This window comes from Purpureocillium lilacinum, assembly GCF_023168085.1.
Source record: "Purpureocillium lilacinum CBS 284.36 DNA, scaffold_5, whole genome shotgun sequence".
Taxonomy (NCBI): Eukaryota; Fungi; Ascomycota; class Sordariomycetes; order Hypocreales; family Ophiocordycipitaceae; genus Purpureocillium; species Purpureocillium lilacinum.
Window position 1 is genome coordinate 3,641,011 of NW_027072115.1, and position 25,036 is coordinate 3,666,046.

The 25,036-nt window shown below is 61.3% G+C and overlaps 6 protein-coding genes across 6 annotated transcripts; 2 read left to right on the plus strand and 4 right to left on the minus strand.

Annotated features, from left to right (window-relative positions):
• Window positions 1-255: 255 nt before the first annotated feature.
• On the minus strand, window positions 256-1,589 carry PLICBS_007699 (cell differentiation protein rcd1; the record flags this gene model as incomplete). Its single annotated transcript, XM_065601229.1, has 4 exons — window positions 256-439; window positions 517-892; window positions 953-1,108; window positions 1,187-1,589. The coding sequence occupies 4 exons, from the start codon at window positions 1,587-1,589 to the stop codon at window positions 256-258; spliced, it is 1,119 nt and encodes a 372-aa protein (XP_065457301.1).
• Window positions 1,590-2,885: 1,296 nt separating this feature from the next.
• PLICBS_007700 (serine/threonine-protein kinase KIN2) lies at window positions 2,886-6,393 on the minus strand (the record flags this gene model as incomplete). The annotated part of the gene is made up of 3 exons (XM_018321165.2): window positions 2,886-4,837; window positions 4,889-5,519; window positions 5,611-6,393. The coding sequence occupies 3 exons, from the start codon at window positions 6,391-6,393 to the stop codon at window positions 2,886-2,888; spliced, it is 3,366 nt and encodes a 1,121-aa protein (XP_018181062.2).
• Window positions 6,394-9,357: 2,964 nt separating this feature from the next.
• Window positions 9,358-16,635, plus strand: PLICBS_007701 (uncharacterized protein; the record flags this gene model as incomplete). The annotated part of the gene is made up of 10 exons (XM_065601230.1): window positions 9,358-11,461; window positions 11,568-11,578; window positions 12,451-12,576; window positions 12,620-12,692; window positions 12,748-13,994; window positions 15,044-15,623; window positions 15,674-15,710; window positions 15,765-15,900; window positions 15,952-16,292; window positions 16,350-16,635. The coding sequence occupies 10 exons, from the start codon at window positions 9,358-9,360 to the stop codon at window positions 16,633-16,635; spliced, it is 4,941 nt and encodes a 1,646-aa protein (XP_065457302.1).
• A 534-nt stretch (window positions 16,636-17,169) lies between these two features.
• PLICBS_007702 (uncharacterized protein) lies at window positions 17,170-18,801 on the minus strand (the record flags this gene model as incomplete). Its single annotated transcript, XM_018321168.2, has 2 exons — window positions 17,170-18,382; window positions 18,521-18,801. The coding sequence occupies 2 exons, from the start codon at window positions 18,799-18,801 to the stop codon at window positions 17,170-17,172; spliced, it is 1,494 nt and encodes a 497-aa protein (XP_018181065.2).
• Window positions 18,802-20,523: 1,722 nt separating this feature from the next.
• On the minus strand, window positions 20,524-20,997 carry PLICBS_007703 (uncharacterized protein; the record flags this gene model as incomplete). The annotated part of the gene is made up of 1 exon (XM_065601231.1): window positions 20,524-20,997. The coding sequence occupies one exon, from the start codon at window positions 20,995-20,997 to the stop codon at window positions 20,524-20,526; it is 474 nt and encodes a 157-aa protein (XP_065457303.1).
• Window positions 20,998-23,182: 2,185 nt separating this feature from the next.
• PLICBS_007704 (uncharacterized protein) lies at window positions 23,183-24,762 on the plus strand (the record flags this gene model as incomplete). Its single annotated transcript, XM_018321169.2, has 3 exons — window positions 23,183-23,506; window positions 23,592-24,348; window positions 24,413-24,762. The coding sequence occupies 3 exons, from the start codon at window positions 23,183-23,185 to the stop codon at window positions 24,760-24,762; spliced, it is 1,431 nt and encodes a 476-aa protein (XP_018181066.2).
• Between the last annotated feature and the right edge of the window lie 274 nt (window positions 24,763-25,036).

A 25,036-nucleotide genomic window follows, 5' to 3' on the forward strand; every position in this document is an offset into this window, starting at 1 on the left:
AGAGACAGACCCCGAACCGCGCTGCGCCGAGATGCCTGTCCCACACAGCGCCGAGAGAACTCGCAAGGCCTCGTAGCAACCCTTGTAGAATGAAATGCGGGTATCAACCATGCCGAATACTTTTAATCCGAATCGCTTCAGCCACGTATATGCTCGTAATCCCACACGCTCGTATGCTCCCCGTATTTTCGTGGCCATCGTGGGAGGGGAGGCGCGTCGTTCTCGATTTATGATGCGTCCCGCGTTGCGAGACGCTCACATGGCAGAAACGCCCTGAGCCCCCGGGTCGACGACGTTGTCGGAAAGGTTGATGAGCAGCTGAGCGAGGCACCTCTTAGTGGCGGCATCATCCCTCAGGACCGAAGAGAATGTCGCGTCCCGAAGGGGTTCAGGAAGACACTGGCGCAGGGCTTCACGCGCCCTCGCGTTATCACTTAGCCTGGACCTGGCTGTCAGCATTGTGTCTTCCAAGGCGAGTGATTGAAGCGCCTTTCGGCCAGGTGAGGGTGGGCATACCGGAGGAAGCAGCGGACAACATGCTTGAGGAGTCTAGCCGTCTGCGACTCCACGAGCTGGGCAACCATATTGCTCAGTACGGTGCCAACCGCATAGAACCGCTCGTAAGTGGCGCAGATGTAGTTGAGCCCGTTGTCATCCAATAAGATCTTCTGGACGATGAAGATGGCAACCGTCTTGCTAAGTTCCGATCCCGTCTCCATAATTCGCAGGCATAGCGGAATGATCTCCGTAGTGAGCAAGAAGTTGATGACATCGGAGGAGTCATTCTTGACCAGCGCGCCGATGACGCCCAGCGAAGTAAGTCGGAGGTATTCGAACGGGCGCGATTTCGACGTCGTGTTCAGGAATGGGTAGAGAAAGAGGGGGATATGAGCTGTTTGCACACGTGGTCAGTATTCACTCTAGGGCAGAGAGGACGAGGGCATAATCTTACCATTCAGAAACAGGGCACGGGTGTCGTTGTGTGACGCCACGCACTGCAGCAGCGCAAGGGCGTTGCACACCCTGTTAGAAGCGGCGGCCGTCAACTGCGAAGGGTTGAGCAGGGTGTAAACGGAGATGATCTCCTGCAGGAGCGAGGTCATGACGCCTTGAACGAGTCAGTACGATGCCGAACATCGGGGTTGCGACCAGACAAGCTGGTCACTTGGGGGAAGGCGCCGCTGACCGAAAGAATGCCACAGAATGAGGGCTAGTTCGGGGACCTGCTCCCTCTTCTTGCTCAGCTCCAGCAACGCCGCCTCGCGGGTATTCTCGTTGAGCAAGTCGGCAATGTATCCCATAGTTCGCCGATTATCGTCCGAGATGTTCTCGTGGCCCGCGTCCTGGGCATGAGCGGCGGCGAGGTTCCCCGCGCCAGAGTGGTTACCCGACATGCGGTTGAAGTGCTGCTGCTGCTGTTGCTGCTGCTGTTGTTGTTGCTGCTGTTGCTGTTGCTGCTGCTGCTGATGCTGGGCGACAGACACGACGCCCTGGTGGCCGCCCTGGTGATGCGACGCCTGCTGGTGCAGCCAGGGCGAGTCGGCGCCCTGGAACGGGTGGTGCCCGAAGACCTGGGTCGAGGGCATCATGCTGGGCAATCAGGATGAGTCGGCTTCCGAGGGCACTGCCGCCGGATGCGCGTCGCGATGGGCGTCTCGACACTGGTCGTGGGAGGGCGGTCGTCGAGCCGTGCGAGCGGTGCGGTACAGTGCGGTGGCCAGGCGACGAGGAGGAGGCGCAGGCCAAGTTGCGCGAGGGTTCCGTGGCGCCGCTCAAATGACGGCGACGATGGCGGGATGCTGGTCAGCCTCGACCCGGTCGTGAGAGCTGTCCGTGGTTGAGGTTGCGGCTCCTCGAGGCAGAGGACATGGGCGGAGGGAAGGGAGGGTCTGGGTCTGACAGAGGCGCTTTGAAGGATGGAAGCGAGGCCGGTCCGGGAAGGAACGGCAGTGTGTCGAGTTTCTGTCGCAGTCTCTCCACTGATGAGCGGTCCTCGAGGGGATACTTTGCGCCGCCGCCAACTATGGCGCTAGGCGGAAGTACCTATCTGCTCAGCCGGCCGGGGCCATCTGGAAGGACGGCTGGCGGGCTGAGGTGCGCAAAGGCTAAGGTACTGAGCTAAGGTCTTGCGCACAGACCCCACTCCTCCACCGAGTCCACCTGGGCTCACTCCTGTGGCCTGGGGCCCGGACGTTGCGGCGGTGACTGCAGTGCCCAAACAGAGCCCGTTTACTTACCTTGCCTCATGCACTGTAGGTGCTTCGTGCTTTGTGCAGTAGCGTGCATCAAGCGAGCCCAGATGCTGAATCCATCTCGCAACGGCCTGCAGAGTGGACTGGTTTCTGTCAGAGTATCCGTGGCCGATGCAGTGGATCACTTTGCAGACGTACTCACTCCCATCGCGATGAGCGGACAGCCCCATTGCGCGCACCCGCCTTTGTCACACTCACAAAATGCGAGACAGACACACACGCACCCAGGCTCGCGCGCGTACACACACACACACACACACACACACAATTGTCTTGACGTGACAAAATACCTGCTCGGCTCAAAACAAATTCATGCCAGCCTCTGGGCTGCTCGTTCGCATTAGTGTCTCTCCCTGTGCCTTACGTATATGCCCACCCCCGTCCTGACCGCCTCCAACATACCTAGTTATGCCTTGCTAGCTAGAAAATCAACTACTAACGCTCACGATGGGCTATACAAACGCAATGCCTGCTTGCTCAAGACTCGCCTCCCTCCTCAGGGACGGCGAGAATCAACAGGTAGATAGTAGTCCCGCCCCCGTCCACAGTCAGGGGGCTGCTCCCGCTCCCGCTCCCGCTCCCATGCAATCTCGATGCGCCATATAAACAATTATATACCGTTCTTGGCCACGACTACAGCCTCAGTTCCCTGAGAATCTGGTCTGCCATGTTCTTGTACTGCCACGTGTTGCCCGTCAGGCGCTTGAACTGGATCCCGTGAAGCGACAGCAGGGGCACCTTGACGATGAAGATCTCAAACTCCATCACCATGCTGCCGCCCAGGTCGCTCTGCACCTGCGTGCTAGTCTCCCCGGGGACGCGCCGAGATGCCCCGTTGCGACGCGGGATGCTATCCACGGACGTCTCCGAGTTGGAGTAGCTGCGTTCCCTGTCCGACCGGCCCGGTGTGCGGGGCGTCGTCGGGGGCCGATCGCGGTCCGCATCCCGCATCTCCTCCCGGTCTCGATCCTCCCCTCTCATGAGCCCGCCGAAGCTGAAACGGCGGCGATGGCCAGGCGTCTGGGCCGGCGGGCTGCCGGGCGGGTCCTGCACCTTGTTCAGGTCAATGCTTGGCGCGTGCCTGCAGCTGAAGCCGCCCTTGATCTCCGTGTACTCCACATTGAGCTGCTTGAGCACACGCTTGATGTCGGCGCGGATGGCGGGCACCGATTTGCCCGACGTTGTCGACACGCTGAACAAACCCTTGAGGAACACGGGCTTGGCCAGGTCTGAGCTGTCCAGCCTTTCCGTCGACACGCCGCTCTGCTCCTGGTCCATGTCCGTCTCCTCGGGAACGTCCGCCTCGTGGCCGCCCTCGCGCCGGAGACGGCGACGCTGGATGCTTTCGCGACGTGCGTGCCCAAGGGACTTGGCCCTCATGTTCATGGACCTAGAGTGGGCGTGGCCCCGCTGCGCGGCCCCTGGGTTGTCGTTTGAGACCGACTGGTCAGAGCCGCTTGTCACTGGAGGGTCCTTGGCGATGCGACTGGCGTCGCGAACGCGCCTGACGTCTGCAGAGTTGACGCTCGTTGACCGGCCAAGGCCTGATTTCCGAGATTCTCGCGGTCCGCTGGACGTAGCGGGAGGGCTCAGCAGCTCGCTGTGCTGAGGCTGACTCCCGGCAGAGCGTAGCGCGGGCGTGGACTGGTCATCCCGGCTCTGTCTACCCCGGCGAATGCTGAAGCTCTTCTTCGGCGTTGTTGGTGCGTTTTCCGCAGGGGAGTGGACCTGCACCATAGGCGGATGTGATCGATCCTTTTCGAGGCGATCGGGGTCCCGGCGCTTACGGGTGCTGAACCTGCGAAGCAAGCCAGCAGCGGTGCCCTCCTTCTTCTGCAGCTGCTCCACCTTTGTCTCCGGCGCGGGCGGCGGCGGCGGGTGAGCCTGCTTGGCTCCGGCCTCCGGCGCGTCATCTTCGCCGTGCGTGCGGGCCCGCGGCCTGGTGCGTCCACCAGTGGGCTTCTCGCCGGGCATCTCGTAGCCTCCCGGGTTCGTGTGGGCGGCCGGCGGTGGCGCCAGCTCCGGCATCGCCTCGGCCTTCTCCCGCTCGCGCTCTCTTTCCCGTTCCTTCTCTCGGGGCGCGGCCTGAGGCGACTCAATCCGTTCTCGGTCTTGCTTCTCCTTGACCAGGTAGTAGATGGAGAGGAGAGGGCTGAACGCGTACAGAGGATCAGAACCGAGCTGGAGGGCCTCAGAGCTCGGGCCGGTGAGCGTGTCCCGGCTGGTGCCAGAGTTTCTGCGCTTATAGAAATCAAAGCCGAAGCCGCGCCGCTTCTCTCCGTCCCGGTTTGGCTGCGGGATTTCCTTCTCGCGTTGGTATACCTTCACGGCGTGTTGATACTCTTCTGAATCGATGATCTTGACAAGCTGGGCTTTGATGGACTCGGGAGAACCAAAGTTGAAGCCCTGCATGGCATGGATGACCTCAGAGTCCAGCGGCTGGGACAGGGGCTCGCGGGCGGGCAGGTAGTTGTCCGGCGGGCCGTTGAAGCCCTTGGTCATCCAGGGATGACACATTACCTCTTGCATGGTGGCGCGCTGCTTCGGGTCGGTGACTAGCATCCGCGACATGAGGTGCTTGCATTCTGCGTGACGTTAGAAAAACGAGAGCTTGGGAGAGGCGGGCTGGGACATACCACTGGAGAGCCAGCTCGGATAATCGACCAGGCCCTTCTTAATCTTGGCGTGTAGCGCCGGCATGCTCTGGTCGTCGAATGGCACCTTACCACAGACGAGGACATACAGAACGATGCCGAAGCTCCAGACGTCGACCTCTGGGCCCGTGTAGGCCCGCGCCTGCAACAGCTCCGGGGCCGCGAAATACAGGCTACCGCAGAACGTCTTGAGATGGCCGCGTGGCGAGAACAGGTTACTGAGGCCGAAATCAATAATCTTGATATCGCCAGTCTTGCTTATTAGAATGTTCTCGATCTTGAGGTCGCGGTGGACAATGCTGTTGCGGTGGCAATAGTCGAGGGCACTCGCAATCTGACGGCTGAACTTGCGGGCTTGCTTCTCCTTGAGCTTGCCGTGCGAGATGATGTAGTCGAGCATCTGACCACCGTTGACATACTCGAAGAGCATGTACCAGTGGTAATTTGTCCGCACAACGTCTCGCATGCCGCAAATGTGGGGGTGGTTGAGGAGGGTGACGATGGCAGCCTCGCGAGCTGTTCGGATCTCTTTGGACTGGTCAGCTCGCTCCTTATCGGCGCGGCTCTGGTGGCCATCATCGGTGGAACCGCGAGGAACGATCTTGCAGGCGACCTGTGAGAGGAGCCACGCATGGCATGTCAGTCGGAACTAGAAGAAGAAGAGGGGAATCATGGCTTATGGGGGGCCTAGGGCAGCAACGGACCTGTTCGCTCCCGTCCTCCTTGCGAGCAAGCTTCACCTTGCCCATGCTGCCGGCGCCTATGGTCTTGCCCAAGATCCACTTGCCCGACTGGGTGGGAATGGTGGTGCGCGATCTTGCCTGCTTGGCAGCGGGCGGCTGCTGGTGCTGGTGATGAGCCGCGTCGCCATGGCCGTGAGCGGCCGCGGCGTGGGACGGGGCCGAGGGCGTCCCATTGCTTGGGACGGCCGAGGGAGGCATGTCGGGCTGGGCGTGGGGGTGGTGATGGCGGCTGTTGGAGCGCGAGCTGTTGCGGCGATGTGGCTGGCGGGAGGACGCCGACGATGTCGACTCGGCGCCCCTGGAGGGGGGCGGTAGACGATCGCGGTCGCGGTCGCGGTCACGATCTCGGTCGCGGCTTGAAGTGCGCTTGGAATAGGAGGCTGTCGCTGCTAGGTTGGTCGTCTCGGGGTCATTTTGGGGGAGAATGTCCTGGATTGGGCGGGTGGAGGACGAGGTGCGGCGGTGGTGGTGACTGCGCGCCGAGAGCGACGAGGATTGGTTGTGGTGGGAGGAGGGACTTCGGTGGTGATGGTTGGACGAGGGGGACGGCGGCGGGTGGTGATGGCCAGTGCCTGGGCCAGCGCCGGAGCCCGCAGCAGCGGCGCCCGCTGAGGCCGCTGGAGGTGGGCGCGAGGATCGAGCCGAGAAGGACCGGGACAGGGGCTGCGGTGCGCGCGACGACGCCGACGACTGCGGAGGGGTCGCGTAGGCGTAGTCGGGTCCTGCTGCTGACGGGGCCGTCATGTCGAACGGGGAGACAGGCGACGGGAGCGAAGGGGGGAGCGCGAGGAGAGAGTGAGGTCAGCGGCGAGCGAAGAAGCCAGAGCAATCACGCAACAACGGCGGCGGGAAACAAAGCGGCGACGAGGCCCAGCCCAATTGGCGGCGTGGGTGCGGGCTCCAGCTTGTCCTCGCACCGACTGGCGAGCACGGGAGCAGGGGCCGGCGGGCTGCTGGAGCTGTCGAGGTGCTGAGAGTGCCCGGGCAGGTGCTCCTGTTCCAGGTTATTGCGCGGCGCGGCGGCGCGGCACGGCGGCACCTCCTCGTGCTCGTTCGCTGGAGGCGGCCCAGCCGTTGAGCCCGGGCGGGTGTCGATCCTCGTTTTCGCTACCCGCTATAAATTATCGGCGCCCGTTGGGGGGGCTCGGCGGGAGCAAGCTGGGCGGGGTGGTCGTCGCGAGCGGCGATGGTGGCGGCGGCCAATGGACACATGCGCATGCGCACGATGGCACGAGGGATGGTGATGGGGATGGAGAGAGAGAGAGGAAGAAAAGGAGGAGGAGAAAGAGGACGGGGAGAGTTTGCGTCGAGGAGATGCACGGAAGGGAAGCTGCTGCTGTTGCTGCCGTGCTGGGCAAAGAAAGGCAGTTGGGTCTGCTAACTTCAGGTCAAGTTCCAATGCGGTACGGCAAGGTACCTCAGGCGCCACCTGTGGTGCTACGGTGAGGCAGGTCGCGGCTCCGCGGCAGAGCAGCCAGGGCTCGATCGGTGACCGTGCTGAACATGCCGTACCTTACCTAGCAGCGCGCGAGCCATGGGCCCCGTCCATCATCCATGTCCGCGACGGGGACCGCACATGCATTGGGCACGGCGGGAGCATCCATGGATGCACACGCACGGAGCGACACGCTACGCAGCCAAAACGGCCACCGCGGCAACCCGTTTTGCTTCTTCCGGGGTGCTCACCGTCACTCCGGGCCCCCAAGATTGCCAACGCCAACGCGGCGCGAGGCACCTCGCGCTTGTCCCTGTCTGTGTGGAATCCAAGGTTTGCTTGCCTGGGCCCGGGATGCCGAGTCAGCGCTCGAGGCCGCGACACTTGGCCGAGATCAGGTTGCGACGCTCCGATTTAGCGCCTTCGCTGGCGCCAACGGCCCACCGCCCAGCCCACCTACTGCCAGCCCACTGCCAGCGGGCACTGCTGAACCGCCTGCAGCGACGGGCCCCATCGCTCAGGTCCAGCGGCCCGGCGCTTTTGCTTGCAAGGTACCTACCTTACCTGCCCGTGCCAGCGGTGCCCGCTAATAAAGGCATTCAGCTGCCTCCACCATCACCAGCGCGGCCTCGTGGAGTCGCCGTCCATGGGCAAGCGTCGTCCCCATGCCCGTCGTCATCTCTCATCCCCTCGACATGCAGGCCTCCCCGGGCCCAGCCTCCCGGGCAGCGCGCCCGCGAGCCCCTGGCATTGGCGTCCAGCGCAGCAAGCACCCGACCCGAGCGCCGTGGCACCCAGCGCCGCAGAGGCCCACCGACGACCTGGCAACGCGAAGCTGTCCTTTGGCTATTTCGGTGGTCGAGCACCCACACCAAGCTTGGCAGCCCAAGCTCGCAGGGCGGGCTAAGGGGGCTGGGGAGGTCTGGGACCTGCCCGTACTTGGCGGTGCCGGTTTGGTGTGCTGCGGTGTGATGGAGGTGGATGATGGAAGCCAACCGTCGTGGCCAACATCCCATCCTGCGCAGCAGCCGAGACTCTCAGAGTCATCACCACCCTTGCCCGCCTGCCTGGGCTCTGCTGGGCTTCATCGCACCTGATCGAGGCGAGATGCGATTCGGCGGCCGCAGCGCATGGGGGCTCGACGTGGGTGTGTTCGTGACACGACGGCTTCTCAGGCTCCATCGTGGTCGGTGCTGGTTGCGCAAACAAGTCGCGGCGAGCCCCTCCGCCACTTGCCCGCCCCGCCACGCATGGACGGCATCAACGAGATGGCCTGCATGCGCGCAACAAATCCCTCTGCCAAGTCGGGCCACAGCCTGGGGATGAAACGTCATAACCTTTTGCGTGGTCGCATACGTACCCCGATTGTCGTCGTTGCGCCGTGTGCCCGTTGGTTTAGGGAAGCGTGATGTCGCGGCACTCGCGGGTGCGCGCGTTGGGCTTCATGCCCTCACATCACTGCCAGATGCTGCAAGATGCTGGGAGGCGTCAGCACCTTGATACCTTGTGTATGCATGTTGCCGTACCGGGCCGTACCGGACAGGACAGTACAGGACGTGAGCGTGCGCGCACGCACGATCAACCCACACATGCTTTGATGCTGCCAACATCCCGCCCTCGCTGGCCAAGCCACTTCAAGCCCGATTCACCCTACTGCCACACTCGGCTCTGGCCGCGGGTCGCTTCGCTCCCGGGTTGTCGTGGCAGGCGAGCTGCGTCACTCCGTTTCGCCCTGGCTTGCTCGCGCGCGACACAGGACGCGAGCTGTCAGGCACCAGGTCCGATTTCGCGCTTCGTAATAGTCCGTGGTGCGAAATCCCCATCTTCAGTCGCGCCAATGATCGCCCACTCCAAGCGGCTGCGGCGCCCTCGGGCAGTCACACGACTCCCACCTGTGCATCACAAACATTGTGGACGAAAGAAGCAAGCGTCGTCAGAGCTTCAGATCCTCCTGTCCCTGTTCCGAGCAGGGAGAGCTTGAGCGGGCAGACCAGACCGGGCCAGGGGTGCGTAAGGAACCGGGGGTGCTAGTGGCCAGTCGGTATTAGCGCAGCACCCCCTCGAGTCCGCCCGATAACCATGGGAACGCTCCTTATCGATAACGCCCACCAGAACTTCTGCCCAGTGAACATCTCCGAATGCCCGGCGCCTCTGACCCATGCCTCTGTCGACTATGAATCCGCGTTCGCAGCTCGACCATCACCACAGCGGCCCGCATACACAACGCTGCGCACCGGGAGACTGGGCAGCGATGCCCTGATTACGTGGAACTCATGTCCTACAAACGTTCGCGGTCCACGTTCGAAACAGACAGCAACCATGCGCCGTACGCCCTCTTCGGCACGCCCCTCCCCGACGAGGCCGATTCCCGCGACGATGGCGCGTACCTGCCTTTGTGGAAGCAAGAAGTGAGGGACGAGAGGGGCCGAAAGCGGCTGCATGGAGCTTTTACCGGTGGCTGGAGCGCCGGCTACTTCAACACCGTCGGCTCCAAAGAAGGTTGGACCCCGTCCACCTTTGTATCGAGTCGGAGCTCCCGCAACAAGGATGGCACCGCCTCGAAGCAGCAGCGCGCCGAGGACTTTATGGACGAGGAGGACCTGGCCGACGCCGCCGAGTCGCAACAAATCCAGACCTCTCAGGCGTTTGCAGGGCTGGGATCGACCTCTCAGGGCGAAGACCGGCCAGGGGGTCTGATGGGCTTGTTCAAGACGGAAGGCAACACCATGGGGCTGCAGCTGCTGCGTCGGATGGGCTGGAAACATGGGCAGGGCGTAGGCCCCAAAGTGCGCCGAAGCGCTCGACTCGATGTCGGCAAGCCGTCCTCGGGAGACCAAGCTGAGACACATCTTTTTGCCCCGGACAACGCCCCGATGATACAGTTCGTACGAAAAACCGATCGCATGGGTCTCGGACACCAGAGACAGTCGAAGCTTCAGGCTCTTGGGCAGAGACGAGACGCGATCGACGAGGAAGACGAAGACAATGACAAGCCAGACGACGGGGCGCGGCATTCGCTCTTTGAAGCGAAAAGGCCCACGACAAAGCCGGCGCGGGGTGCATTCGGCATAGGGGTTCTAAACGACACCGGCTCTGACGACGAGGACCCTTACGACATTGGTCCCAAGATCAAATATAACCGCGTCATCGGAGGCGACAAAAAGAAGAAGAAGAAGGCGTCGGCTTTGGCGAACCCGTCACTCGACAAAGCACCCAAATTCGTGCCAAGGATGGCCAGGGCCGGCGATAGCCTCAGGCGGTGTCATGACGGACGGCTGCCGCTTCCGGGGTACGTTCTGGCCAAGTTCACAGAAGACCTAGCGTCGCTGTTCTCCGAGTACGCCCCTCCAGCGGTCCCGCCCGATTGGAAATCAGCAAAGGATCCAACAGCGACGTCAAGTTCTTCGGACTACCTATCAGCAGCGGATGCCGCGAAAGCATCTTCTCTTGGTCCTCGCGAACGAGCAGCTTTACTCGGCGAGAAGGCACTGCCGGGAAAGTCCGTCTTCGACTTCATCTCTGCCACGGCTCGAGACAAACTCGCCGCGGCATCCGGCAAATCTAATCTCCCGCCTGCTCGAGGGGAGATTCCTGCCGAGCTGGCCATGTCGGAGGAGGAAAAGCGGAAAGCTCTCTGGGACCGAGCGCCCAAATTAGAGCGCGATACAGCTGCGGCAGCGCTCGCCCGGAGTGCGGGCGGGCCGTACGCCGACGACGAGGCAAAGCGCACGCGATATCGTCGGTACTTGGAGAACCAAGCAAACCCGGGGCTTCCACCGCCGGAGAAGCGCAACGGCGTATCAGACGACGACTTTTTGCGGGAGATGAACGAGTTTTACAATTGCGCGCGGATATTCAAGCCGATGACTGGCTTCATGGCGTCCCGATTCACGACATCCAAGACGGTCCTGAACTCGACGTCTGCTGCGGAGGATAAGACAGAGCTCTTGGCCAAGCCGGAGCCCAAAGTTGCTGACCCTGCCGAGGAGGCAGCAAGGGTGGGCATGTTCGGGCACATGACGCGGACAGTCGCCGACTTTTATCCAACCCGCCTCTTGTGCAAGCGATTCAACGTGAAGGCGCCTGCGCATTCGCGTCCGGATAACGAGCCCGAGTCGAACCGCCCGAGGAACAACACGGAGAGCTGGCCGATGCCCGCTCAGGAGGGAGAGTCGAGAACCGCGGCGCCACCTGTGCCCGTTGGTGCTTTGCCCGCGTTACCTGCGCCGGTACAGAGCGAAAGTACCGCGGCTGGTGCGCATGTCAAAGAGCAGAACAAGGTCACGGAGGTAGATCCGGAGAGGAACGTGGCGCTCGAGGGGAAGGCGGCCAACGAGGACGTCCTGCGTGCCATCTTTGGCGATGCCGATAGCGATAGTGAGTGATACCAAATTAAATCGGTCAATGTCTTTTGGCAATCGCTGCTGTGCGTTGTGTGTCGTGACGGTGCCATTCCGTAGGCTATTGTGACCACTTGCGCGAGGCATCGTTCGTGTAAGCCATCCCTGCGCAAACACAGCGAAAAGCGACGGAGGCTCTCAAACTAGGTTGCCGGCCGCAAAAAGATGAACAAGCTGAGAGAAAACAAACGTCCAATCCCTTGCGCAGCTGCATGAACAAACGGCCTTGTCGGAACAACCAAGGCATGAGGGTACATTGGAAGACCCGATCGCACGCACCTTATTAGCCGCCCTTGCTTGCATGCATGCACGTATGCACGCACGCATGCATGCAGACATACATACAGGCAGGCCGGAAGTCGGGTCGGCCTCGGCGGCGGCGCCTGGGGGCAACACGCCGGGGCTGCCGCCGCCTGTTGCCGCGCTCGTGTAAGTAGGTACGTTGAGCGAGGTGACGACGGGACGGGCAGGCGGGCGGGTGGTGGCTGAGAGAGAGAGTGGCCTGGAGAGGGGCAGCCGAAAGTGTTCAGCTCCTCCGCGCCCTCCGCGCCCACCTCGGGGACTCTCTGAAGCCCATTCATTTAATTCCTTGGCGCATCTGGAAAGACTGCGTGCCGCCTGGAGATCTCTTGCTCTTTAATGGCTGCGAATTGCACGCGAGCGCAGTAGACTCCCATGCATAGCTTTCGACTGCGGTTTCACTTTACGCGTCCTGCTTTCACGTGCGTTTACAATGACTGACAAGGAGCACTTGACTGCTTTCCACGGTGGAAGCCACCGGTCTTTGGACCGCGATGTGCGCAGCCGACACGGTGCAACCACCTTTCCCAGTCTCATCGATGCTACTTGCGAGGACCTCTCCAATGGCCTCGAGAGGCGCCTGTTTACGAGTGTGGAGCTTGTCAAGGCAAGTAGCATCCCGGTGGCACAATGCTTGGAAACCTTGGCCTGCTGACTTTGGAGTAGACGTACCTCGCGCGCATCGAGCAGGTCAACGACAAGGTGCACTGTGTCACCGAGATCAACCCGGACGCTCTGGAGATTGCTGCCGAGCTGGACAGGGAGAGGGCGGCTGGGAACATCCGAGGGCAGGTGGCATGTCCCCGTGGTAATGGCATTTGTTGCTTACAGTGAGAGCAGGCCGCTCCACGGCATTCCCATGCTGATAAAGAACAATATCGGGACACTTGACAAGATGAATACCACGGGTGAGCTCCTCGTTGCCGAAAAGGACGGGCTATGAGCTCTTGCTAAGCTTCCCAGCCGGGTCGTGGATCCTCTACGGAGCCAAAGTCCCTCGCGATGCCGGAGTGGTCACCAGGCTCCGCGCGGCCGGGGTTGTCATTCTCGGCAAGACAAACATGTGTCAATGGGCTGGCTATCGCTGCAAGAAGCCCAGCAGCGGGTGGTCCGCGCACGGCGGGCAGACGTTCGCCCCTTACTACGAGTCTCAGGAGCCCTGCGGCAGCTCCGGCGGCAGCGCCGTAGCCGTCGACTTGGGCCTTGCGTTCGCCGCGTTGGGGACTGAGACGGACGGGTCCGTCGTGTGGCCGGCGCAAAGGAGCGGCGTCGTGGGGATCAAGCCGACCGTCGGGATGACGTCGCGCGACATGGTGGTGCCGATATCAGAGCGGATGGATTCGGTCGGGACGATTGCACGCACCGTCCGGGACGCCGCGTACGCGCTGCAGGCCATCACCGGGCCGGACCCGAACGACGGCTACACGGCACTTGTCCCAACGACACCAGACTTGGTGGCGGCGTGCAAGGAGGACGCGCTTCGAGGCTCCAGGATAGGGGTCCCCTGGAATGTCATCAAGGGGCAAAACGAGGACAAGAGATGGGACGTCGAAATAGATGGCTTCAGGAAGGCTCTCGAGGTTCTCGAGAAGAATGGAGCAACCATCATCGAGGTCGAATTCAGTGCCAAGATGGAGGAGCTCCGCGAGGTCGAGTACACGGTCATGGGGGCAGACTTCATGTCCAGTCTCGCCCGATACTTTGCAGACCTGAGCGTCAACCCGAGCGGCGTCGGCACGCTCGCTGAGCTGCGCGACCTCACGCAGAAGCACCCCAAGGAGGGCTTCCCCGAGAAGAACACGGCGCACTGGGACGACGTGCTCGCGCAGGGGTGGGATAACAGCGACGCGCGGTTCGCGCCGGCGTGCAAGCGGCTCCTGGAGCTGGGCGGGCCGCAGGGCCTGCTCGGGGCGCTGGACCGGCACGACCTCACGGCGGTGGCGATGCCGACGACGCTGGCGGCCGAGTGGACGGCCGTGGTCGGCGCGCCGATGGTGACGGTCCCGATGGGCCACTACCCGGCGGGCGCGGAGGTGGTGCGCCTCGAGGACGGCATTGTCGACACGGCGCCGGGGGTGCCGTACGGCCTGAGCTTCCTGGGGAGGCTGTGCTCGGACGCGGACCTGGTTGGGTTGGCGTACGCGTTTGAGCGGGAGACGAGGGTGCGCGAGCGGCAGACGGTGAGGCGGTGGGTGACGGCGGACGAGGAGGTGCGTTTGCGGGCCCGGGGAGGCCTAGCACTTCGGTAGGTGGCCGGCCGTTATGATGTGCCTAAGCGAAGCCGTTGAATTTTGCAAGGAACAGAATGCTTGAACTGGCCTGGGTTCTGCGATGATGCATTTGAGGTTCCTTGTTGGCTCGAGAGGTGTGAATCCTGGGCGTGTCTGGCATCCGTTCAATGTTGGCCAACATCGCCCCAGGCAGAGCAAGCCGCGGGGGAGGAAGGGGGTGGTGGGGTGTCAGCCACCGGGCCACCGCCCGCGTGCCGCCTGGCTGTGGCGGCCGCTCACCTGTGTGGTCCTGCGGTGGTGGTCTCCAGCGCAGCCTCTGTTCACTTAGGTACCTAGGTTCCAGGTTCCATTGGGTTAGCGCCCCCCAGCCCACCTGGGGCGACCTGCACTGTCCAGCCGCCCAGCTCGACCACCCAGGGCCGCAACTCCAACTGCGGTGTCCTGCACGGTTAGGTAGGCTGGCGGGCTGCCCGTCCAGGTTCCACCCCGGCGGCTGGCGCTCCCCCGTAGGTAATCAATCGAGCCGTCTGGGTGGCAGCCAGGTTGGCGTTGGGTCACACCTCGACCGCCGCGAGCCTTGGGCCTCCTCCCTACAGGGATCAATTGCTCGTCTCCGTTCATCACGTACATCCACCACCCAAACCTAACAACGTCCATCGTCCCATCGCCGCCGCCCGTTGTCGTCGTCGTCGTCGTCGTCGCACATGTCGCCTCGCTGATCCAGCACCGCTCGCCGACCCGCAGCCGTAGCCGCCCGCACACGCTCGCCCACCTACTGTACCGCGCGACCGCAACGGCCCCGTTAGCACCGTCCCATCCATTGTGCCACGCATACGGCCGCCGCTGCTGTTGTGATCACCCGCCCAGACAGACGTCACTTGACAGCCTTCACGGAGTCGGGCCGTCCGTTTCGCTCGGCCGCTCTCCCTCCGTCGTCGCCCTCCGACCAAATTCCACACCCTCGTCTGCCTCGCCGGACCGCGGCGCCAGAGACCCGCGAGCCACCCGCCGCATTGTCTGGGACGCAGGAAGCCAGCGCCTCCCCCCGTCCGGAGCAGCAGCAGCAGCAGCAGCGCATCGAGAGCCTCCGTCACCGCCGTCGCGACATCTCAGACTGCTGCGGGCACGACGTCGACGCCGACCACGAGCGCGAGCAATCGCCGCCGCCCCAGTATCCCGCCTCCGAGGCGTCCTCTTCCTCCCGTCCGCCGCCTTTCTCGTCGCTCTTTGCCCCTTTTCACGACGCCGCCGCCGCGTCTTCTTCCGCCGCAGCAACCAAGTTTGCCGCGTCCGCGAGCGCAGAAGCCAGTGCCTCCGCCCCGGCCTACAGCTACGCCGCCACCGCCTGCCCCGACTCGGAGCCTTTCGATCCGGACCAGGCCGTCGCGAGAGCGTTCCGCGACCCCGTCGCCGAGACCAAGAGTGTCCTCCCGCGGGATACAAAGGGAGAGTCCAGTCGAAAGGACGACGACGCAGAGCCGCCGCCGGCGTATTCTGAGGGCGATAGTCCTCTCCACTCGTTTTCGTTCGTCATGTCTGCCGCCGGAGGAGCTGCGAGTATCATTACTCAGGTGCAGCAGGGCGGGCCGCCCATCAATGCCATTGGAGGTAAGGGCTCACATGCCTGCCACGAGATGTTGGTGCTAACAGTGCTGCAGATGTCGGCGCCGACGAGACCATTGCGATGGATTTGAGGTAGGTCAAGGTCAGATCCCTTGAATCAAGATGCAGCAGGCTGACGTTTCGCAGGGGTACCAGATTCGTCCTGTCGAGGGACGAGCTACTGACGCTGCCCGAATTTGTGCTGCTCTCGCTGTTCCCCAACGGGCTGTTCCCCGAGGGACACATGAACGGCTTCTCCGAGAATGACGCCGTTCAGGTCGACGTACGTATGGATTCCCCGTTTAACGCGAGCATTCTGCTGACATACTCCTAGTACGATCCGGCGTCGCTGCAGTATATGCTCGACTTCTTCCGCAACGTCGCCCAGTCCATCCCTTCGGAGTCGTCGCCCAGCACGTCGCAGGACGGCGATGCAATGGACTCCCTGGGGTCTCGAGATGACTCCGCCAAGCGCGCAGGCATCATTGTGCTGCGCGAGGACCTTGACTTCTACGCAATCCCCCCGAGCGCCGACATCAGTCAGCCTGACATGATCGAAGTGAAGCGCGCAGCCGCAAAGGCCCTGCAGCAGCAAGACGGAATTTTTTCGGGACTGAAGCGCAGTGACGAGCCTGGCACTACGGAGGCGCATCTTATTGAGATGTTGACGGCTGGGTGAGTAACTCGGTTCCGGCATCACAAATGACAAGACACTTGCTAACGCGACGGCAGAGGCTTCAATCACGATGACAGATGGGGCCACCGCGCCGGCGAGCCCAACAAGGCCGTCATTTGCAGCCTGGCGCTCGCTCGCCTACGCAGCGACATTCGTGGCAACGACATGGGCACCAGTGCCGTGGGCATGGCCCAGAAGCTGCTGCTCTTCTGGCGAAAGCCGGCCCGCCGGTGCTGGTGGGAGGGCATCGAGCTGGACAACATTGCTGGTGTCGAGGGGAAGCTCAAGGTTTGGATCCGGCGGGTGTGGACGCTGGAGATGAGCGTCATCGGGCTGCGGTGATGAGTGCCTCTGGCTGCACCGTGGCTACCGCTCTCACCCACGCGGAGCGGGTGTCACAAAAGACGCGAGACGTCGTGAGCGTGAAAGCATGCACATGGAAGATGCATTTGATTGTCCTGGCAGGCGTCATCAGGGTACAAACGGGCTTTGGTGCCTCTCTCTTTTTCTTGCCTTCTTTTCTTCTCCGCATTCTGGTGTTGTTGTGGTGGTGGTGCCCCTGTCCCGTTGTTGATGGAAATAGGCGATTCCCCCTTGGCTTCGATAATTCTCTTTTTTTCTGTTACATACCCGGAATTACAAAACAACCCATAGGTAGCCTTGAGTGTGCATTCTGGTTCTGGCTGCCTGTCCATTACTCCTCACTTCCTCCTCTGCCTGTTGTTGTCAAGAGCTGTTACCCCTGATGCGTACCGATTAGGACACCTCGCCAGCCCGGAGCACGCAAGGCGCGACACATGGCGGCATTTCCATCACAACGCGCCCAGCCCCGATCCTCCCCGTCCGAAGTGCCTCGGGAGCGCCTCGGCCCACCCATCAGTCGTACCGGGCCTTGCTGGTCCGCCAGTCGCGCACCTCGAGGTAGCCCGCCACGGGCGCGGCGTCGCGCTTGTACCGACGGCCCGTGTCGACGAGGGTGCGCGTCTCGGCGTCGAAGCAGTCGGTGGTGGGGCCGTCGCCGTCCGGGCCGCCGCAGAAGGGGTACAGGGTCTTGGAGCCCATCTCGCAGAACAGGCGCTCCTCGTCGTGGGCAAAGTCCGGGCCATGGGACATGTCCGACTCGCAGAGCCTGCGGGCGGAGTGGCTCTCGTGGTTGCTGACGGTGAGCTGTTGGGTCATCCAGTCGTCGCGGCGGACCAGGCTAGGCTCCTCGAGGTCCTCGGGCTCCTCGGGCTTCATATCCCCCTTGGGCTTCTTGGGCTCGTCTGGCCTGTCCTTGAAGTCGGGTTTCTGTATATCGAGGACGCTGCCCGAGATTGGGCGGGCGAGGATGGGACAGAAGCCGACCTCGGGCACCTTACATTTCATCGCCCAGATTTGCTCTATCCAAGTTCTAACCCAGCCGGGAAACCACGATTCGGAGTAAAACCGACCAGTGACCTTGTCCCTGCTGAAACACTGTTCGCGGAAGTTGGGGTCCATGTCGCGGTCCCTCTGGCTCCGGTCATCGCGATAGTCAATGCAGGATCTTGGGCGAGTGCGGTGTCCGGGGTTTCCGGGGCTCATGTATTCGATCCTCCCGGTGTTGGTGTTGTTGAAGATCAGGACTGACGGATGATGCTCCATGCGCAGTCCAAAGGTGATGCCGTCGCACAGCTCGGTTGGATCAATAGTCTCGTTGTTTTTTAGCCTTGTGGCCAGGTCCGTATTTTCTCCAGCGTAGAATCCTGGCCACCTGACCTGGAACCCCGTGTGATGGCCACTGTCGCTGGGCCCGATCCACATGCAAGCAGTCTTCCACGGATTCCCGGGATATGGCTGGAACTGGCTCTCGTACCAACGCGCACCGCAGTACTTTCCGAACTCCCCAATGACGGCGTAGGACATGGAATTCGTCGCCGTCCTGTCGTGGTACTTTGTACTGACAAAGGACACGCACAGGGGATCGAACCTACTGTTGAAGATTGTGTATTCGCATTGCCTCTTGTGCGCCACACGAAGCTCCTTGGTGGCCTCGCCGTCCCTCATGCCCCTTTCCTTCCAATTGACATGATGGCCAGTCCATATCCCCTCACTGTCGTAGACCTCGCTGGCGTCATGGTCAGTATCGTGATGGACTGCTTGCTGCAAGCGGGCATCCACGAGACGTCGGGTACCGGCGTGGTGTCCAGGCATGCCCGAAAACACGTCTCGTGATGGACGGCTTCGTCGTCAAAGGGCGACTTACATTTGTGGCGCTTTTCCAGCCATACTTTGTTCCTTGGTGATGCCCGAACCTGCGCCGATCCTCATGGTCGAACCGACTCTGTACTTCTTATAGTCGGCCTCTATAAGGCCATGTATCCAGCTCACGACGCCAATGGTACCACCCATGACTCCGAGCCAACCCATGATATTTGGCGGCGCCGGGATGGGATCGACCTTGGGCGGGACCGCCGGAGCGTCCTGGGGTGCCGGTGCCCCAGCCACGGCCCCGGCCAGCAAGGCCACAGCTGCAATTTTCACCATCTCGCGTGCTGGGCGAGCCACCTTGGTTCTCCGGTTGCGGCTTGCAATGGGTGTGTGTGTGTGTTCTCGCCTTCCTTGGCTCGCGGGCGCTTGGCGTTGTGAAGAACCGGCTGATGCGCGCTTGTGGGTTCCTCGACGGAATGGTCTTGGTTCGGGTACGCGGACGGTGTCTCGAGTCTTGTTTTGTCTTTTACAGTGCTCTTCGGTGGGCACCGAGCGCAGCGAGTATCGTTTGCGTGTGTGGTGGCCAGGCCAGCTAGAACAAATAGAGTGTTTGCGGTCGTCGATGATGCGCCTCAGCCCATGTCCGGGAGAGAAAGCCGAGGACAAGGAGAAAGAAAGACGTAGCGTCCTTGTGTGAGCGGCGGGCACGATATTTATTCTCTATCTGCACCTCACATGCTCCCTCATACTTTGTAATTGCTTTTCAAAGCGCAGTGGGCATACGCAACCCTCCCCGCGTTCTGGATTTCGGCGCGTCATGCGAGTGCCCCGGCGACGACACTGTACGAAGTGCATGCCCGCGTGCAGCGGAAGTTGGATCAAACCGAGGGCGGGGCATCCAGTTTTACTCCGTGGCGATGCAGACGCACTGCCGGAGTTTCACAGCAAATCTGCTGCAAGATTCATGAACCCTCGAGGCCCTGGAAAGGACTGACTTATGCGCACGCCAACACAAAACGTCTCGGTAAACTCGTGGCCAGCTGTATTAGAGAAAGGGCTCAACGAAGTGGCCGGCGTGTACGCGGGGGCTCGAAGCGTCGACAGATACCAGACGACAATCGCAGCGCACATCTCGTCGGAAGGGGGCAAATATTACGTCTTGTGGAACGGATTGCGCTTTTGTTCTCGCACTAGGCTAGAGCAGTGGGCGAGACTTTATGGCTTTTTCTCAAACGCGGTTTGGGTTCGGGGTTGAGCGCGTGGCGCGGTCGATGCTCGCAACAAGCGTGGGGTAAGTGACATCTTTGAGTTCATGTCCCTACCAGTCCTCCCCGCGCCGCTATGCCATACATGTTAATTGAACGGCACCCACGTCATTACCAAGGCGACGAGTCTCAGGGGAATCCAGCTGCTACTTATATGCTCAGTTGTGGGGCCTTCAACTTTCCGCCGTGCGAGTTGAGGGGTGGCTGATCACTGCCCGACTTCACGGAGGGCACTGATCGTACGGTTATAGTTGTTGGAATCGCCTCTGTGACGCTGGCTGAAGTTTCTACTAACATCGTATTGACTGCACTGGGCCCAAGCCATCACTTTGCTTCCTATTTCGTGTGGCGGGCGCGTGACGAGTATCAGGCGTTTTGAACCCAAACCGCCCCGTGGATACCGCCAGTCCAAAAATGCCGACTATTAGACACTACCAGGGGCGACTCGACAGATGCAGAACCTCAACTCAAGAAGAACGGCGGTTATTGCTCAACGGTGTCAAGAATTCATATATGTACGAAACGAAAGCCATAAATTCATAACACATGAGTCCCGGTCCAGCGAGATGACCCCCAAAACATTCAAATAACAGAAAATACTAAGACTTGACGGTCTCTTGAACAGCCTGGCGCGTTCCGTATAGAACGGCATATTCGGCTGAAACTGCGGATGATGCCCAGAACCATGACCAGGCTCGCTCTGGCCAGAGCCAGGGCCGGACACGTGGTAGGGAGAAGCCTGGCTGGGCTCGTTGCCAGAACCATGACCGGACAGGTGACAAAAGGTAGATAGTTACGGATATTTTTTCTTCCCAGGCATGACGTCGTCGATAAGATCAGAACCTGCTTCGTCCGCAATTGCGTGGCCAAATTCTCGAAAGGGATTGGATGGATTGTAGCCGGCGCCTTCCATATCGCCCTTACTTCCCCTGAAGTTGCTCTGGCCGCCGCTGTTTGTCTGGCCTTGGTATCCTTGGGTTCCCCTGTTGCCACCGGTCATCTGGCCTTGGTATCCTTGTTGGGATCCCGTGTTGCCGCCGTTTGTCTGTCCTTGGTATCCTTGGGTGGTTCCCCTGTTGCCACCGGTCATCTGACCTTGGTATCCTTGTTGAGTTCCGCCGTTGCCGCCAGTCGTCTGGCCTTGGTGTCCTGGAGTTCCCTTGTTGCCGCCGGCCATCTGGCCTTGATATCCGTTTTGGGTGGTTCCGCCGTTGCCGCCTGTTGTCTGGCCTTGATGTCCTTGTGCTCCCTTGTTGCCACCGGCCATCTGGCCTTGGTAACCGTTTTGGGTGGTTCCGCTATTCTCACCGTTCGTCTGGCCGTGGTGTCCTTGGCCTCCCTTGTTACCACCACTGGCCTGGCCTTGGCTTCCCTGGCTCCCGTGGCTGTTGCTCCCCTTGGCACCGCCCGAGCTTGCATGAGAGCTGCCTGAGCTTGCATGGGAGCTGCCTGAGCTTGCATGGGAGCTACCTGAGCTTGCATGACGGGAGCCACTTGAACTTGAATGGCCGCCACCTCCACGCCCGCCGCCGAAGCCACCACCGCCGCGACCACCTCCGCCCCCGCCTCCCCTCCGACGCTCAAGGTGGTTGCTGCTCTGGTCGGCGAGATCGGTTCCGCTCGCCGCAACTTCACGACGCCCCGGTCCCGACGATTCATGGACTTCGGCGTTGGCATTATGGTCGCGCGCCGCAGGAGTGACGACCTGGGGCGTGGGGGTGACTGACGCGACGACCCCGAGGGCCCCCGCGATGGTGAGGACAAGATGAGAGACGCGCATGGCGGGGGAGATGACAGTGGGTGGAGAAGGGAATCAAGGTCTATGACGGCAATGCGTCAGGGTAGTTGTGACGCGCTTGGAGGGAGATGTGCGGCCTGCAGAGGCTCATTCCAAGAGAGAATGGGCAATATATTTATATGCCATCGTCGTCACCCGTCAAGATTTCATGACAATCATTAATCGAAGTGAACATGGTCAGAGCCGTCCTCCAAACACAATGTCCAACTCTGAACGTTTTAAAAGACATCGGCGTGATCATGGGGAAGCATAGCTTTCTTGTATTCCATTGCCCAACCGTCGTCTGTCGGCCGCGTCCAGCCGTATAAACGGCGAACGTGTATAGAATCCCAAATTAAACTTGGCCGTGCTATTACTTAAAGCACACGTAACGTCTCGACATGTCTTCAGTCACTTGGGGCTGGCCGCGACGCGGAACGGGTGTGCTCTGAAACCGTACGCGTAGAAGAAGGAATTGGCCGTCGTGCAGCCCAAGCCCAGCATGACGACGCGTGGAGCTGGTCGAGCCGGCCTCTATTAATCGAGGCAGATGGACGAGCGCGCCAGGTGGCACGGACGACGCTGTCGTCATCCACCCGGCGTGGCGATCTATGTTGGTACCTGCAGAGCGCAGGCCAAGTCTAGTTTCCTCGTCGAGCCCAATTCCAGACATTCGGCTGCTGAGTCGAGCGCATCAATGCATCCTGTCTGATGAGTCGCGTAGACGACATACCCACCCGCAGGGTCTTGTCGGTTCCGGATCGGCAGACCGCCAGAGTGCCGGCCGGGGTGTGCATGCGCCTGGGGGCTCAAATATTGGCAGGGCTGAGCATCAGCTCGTGAGGGGGCGGGGGCAGCCGTCGGGAGTTTCGAGTCGGACGCGGCACGGAAAATCATCGATATCCTTGCCTCACATCCGTGGATTTCCACATCCGCGGTGATCCCGCAGGCGCCATGGCGCGTAATTACTGCAGGGCAATTTCAGGCATCCTCCGCAGCGGGCTTTTCTCGCGTGGCGGCGGCCGGAACGAAGCGATGCATGCGTGGGTCTCGACTCTCTGGCGCAGGTCTCCGAGTCGGAGCAGGAGATGCAAGAGACGCGAGACCAGCCAGGCTGGGGCCGCCTAACGGACTGATAACCCGAATATTTCAATGGGACGTATACTGCTAGCTTCGTCGGCTAGCGAGTTAAGCGCCAAAGTTCCCACTGTTCGAAGTCGGCAAGAGCCTTCCAAGGTTCTGGGTCTGGGTCGGTCCCCTGGGGCCTGGGCGCCTCACGGGGAAGGGGCGAATGAGGTTAGCACTTGACAGAGCCGGACCCCTCCTTCCGCAAGAGTAAACCGCTTCGCGCGGGCGGGAAGCCACCAAGAAAGCCACTGGGTGGAAGCCACCCCGCTCGCCGCCAAAAGTGTAAGCCCGCCGTAGTGTAGCGTAGCGTCCCGGTCTTTTTTACGAGCTCGCCATCCTCTTCGAGTTTCTCACCTCTCGTCCAGGCATCGCAGGGCTCTCTTTTCTTTTTTCTCCCCCTCTGGGTGTGTGCTGCGTTTGCTTGTGTGTGCTTGTCGTTGTCGTTTCGAGGGATCCTCTCCCATCGATTTGACACCACGTCAAAAGCGCAACCCCGCGTCTTGCGAGTCTGTCAAAGAGTGTATTACCACAGCGTCATCGAATCGCAATGGCCCTGCGCTCTCTCCTCGTCGCCCTGGCCGCTGCGGCCGCCGTCACCGACGCCGCCGCCAAGGTCATCGTCCCCCGCGCCGACGACAGCTGCCCCAATAAGCTCAAGGTTTCTTACGAGCCCCCCGTCGCCGCCAAGGGCTGGCAGTACCGCCTCGCCGCGCACGGCTTCAAGAAGCCCCGCAGCATCGCTTTCGACAAGGACGGCGCCCTGCTTGTCGTCGACTCGGGCGTGGGCGTCTTCCGCCTCACGGTCGACCAGGATCAGGGCGAAACCTGCGTCGTGACGAGCCAGCCCAAGAAGATCATCAGCAGCACCGAGGTAAGCCAATAGACACCGAGCAGTACCTGCGGTAGTGAGACAGCACGCAGCGAGGATCGGGGCGCCGACTTACACGGCGCTGCAGTTGAACCATGGCCTCGCCCTCTCCGATGACGGCAAGACGCTCTACGCCTCGTCTTCGTCCAAAGTTTATGCGTGGGCCTACGACGCCAAGGCCGGCACGGTAGCCGACTCCAATCGCACCGTCATTGCCAACATGTCGTCCACCGACAAGACGACTCGCACCCTTCTCATGTCCCAGAAGAAGCCGGGCATGCTCGTCGTCTCGCGTGGAACCGTCGACGACGAAGACCCCCTGGCCCGCAACAAGTCGAGTGGACACGCCCAGATCCGTGCCTTCGACGTGTCACGCCTCGGGGACAAGGACGCCCCTTACGGCTTCATGGACGGCGTCTTGCTTGGCTGGGGGCTGAGAAACTCTGTCGGCGTGGCGGAGGATCCGTCCAAGGGCGGCATCTGGTCTGTCGAGAATTCCATTGACGAAATCACCCGCAATGGCGAGGACATTCACCAGGATAACCCTGGCGAGGAGCTCAATTACCATGGCCGCCTCAATGACAGCTCCACGACCAAGGACCAGGGCGGCAACTACGGCTTCCCGCGGTGCTACGCCATCTGGAACACGACAAGCTTTCCCAATCTCGGCTCTCTCAAGACGGCGGACCAGTTCCCCGGCCCCGATGACGCCAAGACTCTGTCCGACGACCAGTGCAACAAGGACTACGTCGCCCCGCGGTTGGCTTTCCAGGCCCATACCGCGCCTCTGGACATCAAGTTCAGCCGGGATGGGTCCAATGCGTTCCTCTCATTTCACGGCAGCTGTAAGCGCCACCTCTGCGTTTGGCCTTTTCACGTCGTGCTAATTTACTAACAACCTCTACGCAGGGAACCGCAAGAACCCCACTGGCTACCGCATTGCCTCGGTCGCGTTCAACAAGGACACGGGCGAGCCCACCGCCGCTCACGACAGCATGACGGCTGCCGTTGATGTGCTCTCGACTCCGGACCTGGCCAACTGCCCCGACGGCTGCTTCCGGCCCGTCGGCCTCGCATGGGACGCCAAGGGCAGGCTCTGGGTCACGAGCGACAGCACCGGCGAGATTTTCATCCTGAACCAGAACGGCACCAGCGACGACGGGGGCAATAGTATCGGTTCTCGGTCCCTCGTTGCTGACAAGGCCGCCACTTGGGCTGTCGTCTTGGCAGCCGTCGTTGCGGGCCTGTTCCTGGCATAAAGACGGCACGACCTGCAAAAAAAACGAAAAGGTGGTATCTTGACGGAGAATTACGAAGTATCATGATTTTCATTTTAGGCTTTTCTGTATATGTGAACAGCACTACTCTTAGGTATAGTCAGTGCGGAAGGCATAGCAATGGCAGCAACAGCAGTAGCATAGGCCCAATTTCATAATATTATAAGGAGATGTCGGGAATCCGCTTTTCAAGCGAGTTGAGGCTTGCCAGCCGGGCAGCTGCAATGCGATTTGAGTGACTGCGTTATGGCGATGC